Consider the following 9,154-nt stretch of genomic DNA (forward strand, 5'->3'; position numbering starts at 1 on the left):
GGGGACTCCCATTGGTGGCTGTTTCATCTCCAGCATGTTTCTCTCCTCCCCTATAAGGTGAGGCACTTGCTTTTCGACTTGGGCTGTTGTATGGCATTTCGGAAGGCATCGATGACATTATTGTGGAATCTGATTGCAAGAACCTGATTTCTTTTATATCACATTCAATGTTAGTCCCCCCCCCCCCTTGTGAGGTACTTAACATAGTTCATGATATTAAACACCTTAGAACTCTATTTAGAAGTTGCTCTTTTCACCTTAGTCCTAGGGAGATTAACAGCGTAGCTGACTCCCTAGCAAGGAAGGCCCTGTCTTGCGCGTGTGAGATAGATTGGCCTCTCTCCACTCCTTAGTTATCTGATGTTTGTAACATGGATACTGAGCGCTGGATATGCATGAATAAATAGTCCTGCTTTCTATCAAAAAAAAAAAAAGATTCCAAGGGAAACTTGCTCATCACTAGAGAATGAAAAGCTTCCCATCTCTCTTTCGGAAGTGGTTCCTCTTTAGGGTTTTCCCTCTCCTCTCTCTTTTTTGTCGCTTGGTAGGGTCAAAATATGAGTCAGATTTCTCTTTCATCGTAGGTTCGCTTGCTAATTATAGTGCCTTTTGGCTTGGTCCTCCTTGAGGACTATCTCTCTTGATATCAATAAATACCTTATTCAAGAGAAAAAAAAAAAAATGTTTCTCTTGAATTCTCTTTTGAGTGAAAATCAGATATATTCAACAAGGCACGAAAAAAATACAAGAACACCTAACAGAGAAGAGAAAGTAGGCAGGGAGGAAGAAGTGTTGCCTAAAGGCATGCCACTTACATTCAAGGAGACAGAGACTTTCCCACTAGCAAAAATATGGTGATTACTATTGTTACAGAAAAAAAAATAAAATACTTACCAATACTAGCGACGTGTGTACTCAAATGGTTTGAACCAATCCAAGATCGTCTAGGTTCAACCATCTAATGATCGAGCTATATTTACATTTGTGGGTCGGTGGCCAAGTGATGAAGCTACACTCCAACGTTATAACCACGACCTAGATCGAGTGCGATACAACCAACTTGTATCCATCGCTCGGCCATAGAGCGATCGAGATATGTCCCCACATGTGGGTCGGCGAACCAACATCCGAGCCACCGGGGGCAATAATCGAGCTGCTAAACTGCAACCATGTCTATGACACTAGCGTTTAGATGACCAACCGATCACGGGGCGCTTGGTAGAAGTAGCTCGGCGACCAAACTACTGAACCACTGTTGTTCTGCCATGTCACCCAGCTATTGAGTGGTTAAATGAAATTCACTCCTAGTCAAACATGTAGCTTCCAAGCAAAGAGCAGATCTATCCAAATCAGGAAAGACCACTTGGATTCCTAATCTTCCCCAGAAAGAAGGAGATCTCCCTAATCATAAGGGATATATGGGGTTTCTATAAACCGAGATATCTTCCAAATACACATTCTCCAAGTATGACTCTTACTATACTCCGACTCCTACTAGGATTAGGAGATTGGCTTAATTGAGACTCTTCATTGTCGCCACACCATATCTATAAATACCCAAGTAAGCCCCCTTCACAAGGATCGAAACTTTTTCTTTCTTTACTAGAATTACTATTGACAAAGATATTTTACTTAGGTATCAAAGAGTCCCCTGTCGGAACAACCCGACGCTCACTCTTTTGTGTTTGCTCTTCTGTGCAGGATGTTCCAGAAGCCTAAGACGATTTTGTGCTGTAATAGCTACTATTGTCGGGAACAATGGAGATGTTGAGCCCAAGCTTTCCCTTGCTCTCAATGCCAATAGCATCCCAAATTTGTTGATATGTTATAGACTTCTTAGTCCATCTTCTAAGGTTCTTGCACATATATTTTTGTATGTCCTACACAATTCTATAGGGAGTATAAAGTTTTGTGTGTCGCACACCTAGTTAGCGAAAACACGTTTAAAATAGAATTTTAAACGTGTTTTTTAGTTTTTAACTGTTTAAAGCATATTTTTCCGTATGCTCATTACATTTAATGTTTTTTAGTTTTTAACTGTTTAAAGCATATTTTTCCGTATGCTCATTACATTTAAACCCCCCAAACTTAACACCGTGAGATTATTGTTAGTTTTGAAATTAAAAAGACATAGTTGCCCTTCTTATAGACACCCTAACTTTAAATTCCTATTATACCCTTTTCCAATTTTAGGGAGAGACACCAAACTTTTTATCTTGTCCGGCCAAGGTGAGACTTCCCAGATAGAACGAAACTCATATCCATCCCAGAGAAACCCACAAAAAAATCAAATTTTCATAGTTCCCAACCGTAACAGTTTAAATCTTGGAATGCTTAGGCCAGGATTCCGAACACAACACTTATACACTCTGTCTATCTTGTTTGCTACGCTTGGTTCCTGTCTCCAGTTTCTCGTGGAGGCCTCATTGATATGCTGTTGTTCTACATGTTCCTTGGAATTGTGGCAGGTTATGTAGTCGTGTTGCTTTGGAGGTCAATCAACTGCAATGATAACATAGGTTGGATTTTAATCGCATGGAAGATTGCCTGCTTCTTCTCTAGTATAGCCTTCCTGATTCTTACTATTTTAAATTTTCTTTTGTGTGGTAGCCATAGCCTTGGTGCAATTCCATTTTCCTTTTTTGTTGTTCTGATTCTGATATTCCATTTTCCATTTTTGTTGTTCATTGTTATTATGAACGAATGAAGAATGAGAAAACAGAAAAATGAAAGAACGAGAACACAAAAATACTGCAACAGAAAAATAAAGAAAGCAGAAACAACAGAGGAAGTACTACTCAGTAAAAAAAACCCAATAAAGCAAAGAAAAGGGAAGAGGGCTAAGGTTCTATCGTCGAAGTTAGATTTAAGTAGAAATAATAGTGATGTCGGAGAAGTTAGATACTGCAATTCCATTTTCCATTTTTGTTGTTCATTTGGGATTTTGATTGTCGGAGAAGACACAGCTGCTGGAACTTTTTCTTCGCCGAAGAAGACAAAGCTGCTGAAAACCTTCATCGGAGAAGACAAAGTAGTAAGGACTCTTTCCTTGGCTTCAGAAGATGTTTTGTGTTCTCTTGTTTATTGAAAGGTTGAAGCCAATATAGAAGGGCAAAGTGGGTATTAAGTAAAAAATGGTTTCACTTAACGGATAGAGCTCAAGAGATTCTAATGGTGTTAGGTTTAGTGGATTTAAATGTAATAAACGAAACTCGAGGAGGAGAACATAATAAAGACAAATGCTAGGGGAGGTGGATGTAATTTTTTTTTTTTTTGTGCCGTTAGTTTTCTTTTGCTAACTATGGTTGCACATGATTTGTGCCCTGCTCATGTTGGAAACAATATGTTGCTTCCACCCTAACATGTCAAACACAATAAAATCCCACCATAAGTAAGTAGCAGGTCTTAGAAAACTATTCTCTCTTCCCTAAAAAAAAAATTAAATAAATAAATCCAAATATCAATCCTTCTCGATTTTGTACCAGAGTTTAGATCTTCTCCCCATGTGTTGATTTTTCCACATGGGATCCCACTATCCATAGGATATCATACCAGGACAAATGTTTCCATCTCCCACAATGAATAAATATTTTTATTCATTTAAAAATAAAAAAAAGTGTTGGGCTGGTTTTGTTTATTGATTTTCATGTTTAGAAGTCTTTAGCTTGTGGGAAAGAAGTGGGATTATATTTCAAATTATTAATTTTTGATTCAAGAACCAATTAAAATTATAAGTTCAGCTACCGTATAAGATTTGCCCCGTACTACCTTTGCTCAAAGGAATGGAAAACTTAATTTGAGGTGCGGCCTGTTGGTCCTTGTATTTTCTTTTTCTTGTCCCATTTAAGGATGGTGTGTCGTGCCTTTAGTTCCTCGCTAATTTGGCTTGTATCCTACCTTTTTGGCAGTCTTTTGCTCCTTTAATATATTTCATTCATCCAAAAAAATATATATATATAAGTTCAAAATGAGTTAATCAGGGCATTTTTTACAATCTTTTGATAACCTAAAATTTGTACAAAATTATACTGTACATGATGTATGATCTATGGACAAAATCAGAAGAGCTTGCTGGCAAATTCTTCTGTGGTCTCTCCATGGCTTTTTGAAGAATAAAAAGAAGAAGCTGCAAGATCCCTGAGCTCAGATAAGCTCCTTCCCAGTTGTAGAGCCACCTTCATTTCAAACAACTCTCCATTCTCTCTCTTCTCCACCTCCCTTTCCTTCAGGGTGGACCCAATGGACTCCTCCATGAGCCGAAAGAAACCAGCATTGCTTCTGTACATCTCAAATACCATCCCTACTTGCCCACCATGCTCCATTGTGTTCACTATGGCTGCCAGAGCTCCCGCAGAGACTCCCAAAAAGACTGCCCATGGTGCTTGATGCTGAAAAGCTGATCCTACAAGAGCAGACCCTACCGCGGCAAGGCCCATGAGCAGAGGCCCAGAAATGGCTAGTGCCTTGTTTACTTTTAAAGCCAACTTGCTAAGCCTCAAATATTCTTCAGTGTCCTTCCTCTTCAACACACCAAGTATCTGTCTCATTTCCTCCTCCAGCTTTGCATTCCATCCGTTGCTTCCCTTCTTTTCTCTATTACCACCGCCGAGTTCTTTCTGTGGTGGTTGTTTTGGCCACCACACTGCGGGCTCTACCGTCGCGGGGAACTTCTCTAGCATTGTTCCAAGTAAGGGAAGAGGGTAGGCCCTGTCAAGGGCCAAGACCTTGTCCATGGCATCCTTCACATCTCTTTCTGTGGGAGTTCCAATTGCAAGGGTTGTTTGGATTTCCCTTTGGAGTTGCTTGAACAGCCTCGCTGCATTACGTTGCTCTTCGGCGAGCTGAGAGGGTTGGATCTTGTTCATCACCACCAACATCCCGGTGGCTGCCGAATATAATAGGGTTGACGAGAGCTTGAGTGCTAGAAGAGGTGTTCCCGTTCCACAAGTGGTGGCTGCAAGGCCAACCATAGTTGCGGCGGTGAGGGTGATGGCGTTAATGGAAGTGAGGAGGAGATGGTTCCAGTTATTCCGCTGCTCTCCGATGTTGGTGTGCATCTCTACTCTGTCGGCGACTGCTTCCATGACGGCGTAAAGCTCAGACACCACATTGGAATTGGACTTGAGCAAATCAAAATCTCTAGTGGTGTCACAGCTAGGCTTAGATTCCTTTAGGGTTGTGGTTGTGGTTGTGTTGTATCCGCTTGTCAAGTTCAATTCCTCGATCATGTCTCTTGCTGGGAACCTTGGGAGTATGAGTTTATTTGGCTGGAGTTTGGGAGCCTGAAGCGTTGCTTCAATTCCTATGCCTAGACGACGTGAAGAAGATGAAGAATAAGAGAGGCTTGAAGCTTGAATTGCTGCCATGTTAACTAACAAGCCTTCGAATGTCTTCTGTTGTGTGATCTAGTTGTTATAGTAGTTTTGTGAGGTGCTGAGATGGAGTTGATCTCTAATGTCTCTGGATTTAAAAAGAAAGAAAGGAAACGCTAGAGGTTAGAATTGGTCTTATAAACGTGTTGACTTCAAGGTGGGGTCAAGGCTTAGTCCTTGTCTGACTCTTTCATTGGTTTGATTTTTATTGGTTGATTATTAGTGCCACCAATGTTGTATTGTTCAATGGTAATAACCCGAGAAAGAATTGAACCGGCAAACGGAGGACTCCGTCTTGTCGTCGCTGTTTGGCCTCTCCCCTTCTCGTTTCTCACCTCTATGAAGTCTCAGCTCTTTAGGCCCAAAAATTTTAGGGCTTGGAATTTGGATTTGCAATGTTGTGGCCCTTCCTGCTATCCGTAATCTTGCAGATGCTAAGATGATATTTAGTTTCGACTAAAAGGGGTATTTTGGAAAATACCTAGATCTAAGCGGGTAATTGCGAACCCATGGGGGAAGTGGATTCTATTTTGAGGCATGTAATTATAAATTTGAATCTACTGCTCGTAAGATCACGTGATAGTACATGTGAGCATCCAACACTTGTCCCTTCTGCTTCCAAATATATCTATTTTCACCCTTATAATGGCAGAAAGTATAACAAGTGTTGAATGCTCACATGTATGACTAAGTGTCAAAGGAGCAGCGGATCCAAATAGTTATCTATTTATTTATTTATATTTTTTTTGTGGGAACATCAATTCTCCCTAGTCTAAGAGGGTGCATATGGACATCAATAAGGGGTTAATTTTTAGGGTTTTAAAGGGCACAGGGGTGTTGTTTCACTGCTCAATGAGTCTAAGTGTAGGAGCCATTGAACAATGAACATTCTTTTCCTTGCGAGTTTTTTTTTTTTCCTAAGCTTGTCCAGAGGTAAATCAGGCAACAATTTTTTTTATGTAAAATATTTTTTGGAAAAAGGGTTGGGTACGTGGCCCACTTGCGATAAGCTAGCGGCATGCACCAATAAGTGTGCAAGACACACAAGGGTAGGGATCATTTCCATGAATCCAAATCCTCTCCAGTAGCTGGGCTACCCAGAGAGGCATCCAATGGCTGGAGCACCCAGACACACACCACAACAAATGACTGGGTCCTTCCCAACCGTCGAATGCCTCTCTAGGAAGCCCAACCATTGGAGATGATCTCGAGACCATTTCCATTGGGGTGGAGAGACAAACGCAGATGTAGGCTTTTCACATATTTTTCTTGGGTTTGTCAAAGAGGTATGTCCCCACATGTGGGTTGGCGAACCAACATCCGAGCCACCGGGGGCAATAACTGAGCTACTAAACTGCAACATCGTCTATGACATTGGAGTTTAAATGAGACCGACCATGGGGCGCTGGGTAGAAGTAGCTTGGTGACTGAGCTGCTGAACCATTGTTGCTCTGCCATGTCACTCAGCTATTGAGTGGTTAAAGGAAGTTCACTTCTAGTCAAACATGTAACTTCCAAGCAAAGAGCGGATCTATCTAAATCAGGAAATGCCGCCACTTTCATCGACTCCTAATCTTCCTAGAAAGAAAGGGATCTCCCTAAACATATGGGATATGTGGGGTTTCCATTACTGAGATATCTTCCAAATACGCATTCTCCAAGTATAACTTTTGCTATACTTGGACTCCTACCAGGATTAGGAGATTGGCTTAAATGGGACTCTCCATTATAGTCACACCATAGCTACAAATACCTAGGTTAGCCCTCTTTCACAAGGATCAAAACTTTTTCATTCTTTTCTGGAATTACTAATTACAGAGAGATCTTACTTAGGTATCGAAGAGTGCCCTGTCGAAATAGCTCGCTACGCACTCTCTTGTGTGTAGGACATACCAGAACCTAGGCCGATTTCTTGGCGTAACAACTACTATTGTCGGGAACAACGGAGATTTTAAGCCCAAGCTTTCCCTTGCTCTCAATGCCAACAGCATCCCAAAATCTATTGTTGCATTATAGACTTCTCAGACCATCTTCTAAGGTTCCTCTCATACCGCATAAGATACACCATTGCACCATCTTCCCTATATGATCAAAACAAATCTTCCTTTCCAACGAGGAGCCAATCTAATGCCATTAATGCTCAAAGTCAAGAATTGGCCTAGGGTTTACCTAGCATTCCAGACTAATCCCCTTCCTAGATAGAACGAGAGAAAGGGAACTGAAAGAATAACTGATCCACCGTTTCAAAACCATTCCAACAAAGGGCACAAGCAGAGGAATCCGATTTCAATACATATTATTCCACATTGAATTAGTACTTAGGCTCATGTAGTGGATTTAACCTAGATTCGAGTCCTATTTCAATATTATAACTTATAGATTCCTATTTTGTCATTCTCAAATGTTTTTTATAGTATGATTGACCTCTCTTTGGGAACTTTTTCTACTTAATGTCAGAAAAATCTTTACTAGACTGATGGTATGGGATCATCAGGCCATGGGTCCACCCACAACTATTAAAGTTTGAAATGTGGAAAGCAGTTCTCGGTAGTAGGAAGTTGAGGGGTAAGATTGAAAATTTATTCATTTTAGAGTAGAACTAACTCAACGAGTCACTTCAAACGTCATTTTTCAAACTCAAGGTGGCTTAAATGTCATTTTGTCAAACTTAGGTTACCTCATATGTAATTTGCCTTTTTTTTTTTTTTTTTTTTTTTTTTTTTTTTTTTTTTTTTTTTTTTTTAAAGCTTAGGTTAACTCTTTTTCATATGGTTTTATTATATATATTATTATATTAGTTTGTGCATAAATTTTTTTTTTTTTTTTGGCAGTGAAGGTGGATCCAAATTTTTTTTGTGTCATATATCCTTTAGTTTTATCTCTATGCGTTATATGTGGATTATGATGTAATGCAATGTGGTTCCTACACTAGTATGTGGAACCAATAGGAACATTAATAGAAATATCAAGAGGCGTAAAATTTTCAACTTACATGAGGGTTTGGATGGTCATTTAACCCCCCACTGTATTTAAACCTAAGGGCCACTATACATTTTAGGCTTCTTTTTCCCTTTATAAAAATACCAAATAATAAGATACTAATTTAACTGAATGGATCAAGCTACCTAACACCTTTCTTGGTTCACACCCTTATTTGAATTCGATCAAACGATCTAACTGATTTGAATACCCATGTATGTTTAATGTGGATCCCAGACCTTAATTTAGGTATAAACTATGCTTTAGGACTAATTTTATGCAATTTCTTGCTATAATTTTTTTTCCACAGTAGTATGCAAATTCCCTGACAAGTCCCAAAAAATAGTCAGTCCAGCCAAACCGTCCGGATCCGCAGACCCGATTAATCCAATAAGAATCGGAATCGTTCGAATCAGTCCTTTAACTTGTCTTGAGGTGCTCAGAGGTGAACAAATGACCCAAGTAGTACGAATCAACTGATGAAAGAGTCTCTTACGAAAAAACAGAAAAGTACCGATGAAACAATCCAAAAGCCAAGGTCTAAGCCGTGACCCAACTCCAGGTCAACACGTTTATAATAGTTTAAACCAGGTCCAATTCTAGCCCACCCCTAGGACCAGGACTTTCCCTCTCCTCTGTGTTGTGTCCATTCTCCTTTTTATAAATAGAGCGAAATTGGTGATCTCAACTCCATCTCTGCACCTCACTAATCATCTAAACCCAAAACCGGAAATCCACAACCACACAGTAACAATTACAGCAAACCAGAGGATACAATAGAAGATATTCGAGGTCCTGTTGAC

At 40.0% G+C, this 9,154-nt stretch overlaps 1 protein-coding gene across 1 annotated transcript; it reads right to left on the reverse strand.

The window, feature by feature from the left end:
• Positions 1–4,058: 4,058 nt before the first annotated feature.
• Positions 4,059–5,366, reverse strand: LOC122068014 (probable F-box protein At4g22030). Its single transcript, XM_042631833.1, has one exon. It carries the CDS (start codon positions 5,364–5,366, stop codon positions 4,059–4,061), a length of 1,308 nt encoding a protein of 435 aa, XP_042487767.1.
• Between the last annotated feature and the right edge of the window lie 3,788 nt (positions 5,367–9,154).

The sequence above is a fragment of the Macadamia integrifolia genome, unplaced genomic scaffold (assembly GCF_013358625.1).
Source record: "Macadamia integrifolia cultivar HAES 741 unplaced genomic scaffold, SCU_Mint_v3 scaffold3325, whole genome shotgun sequence".
Taxonomy (NCBI): Eukaryota; Viridiplantae; Streptophyta; class Magnoliopsida; order Proteales; family Proteaceae; genus Macadamia; species Macadamia integrifolia.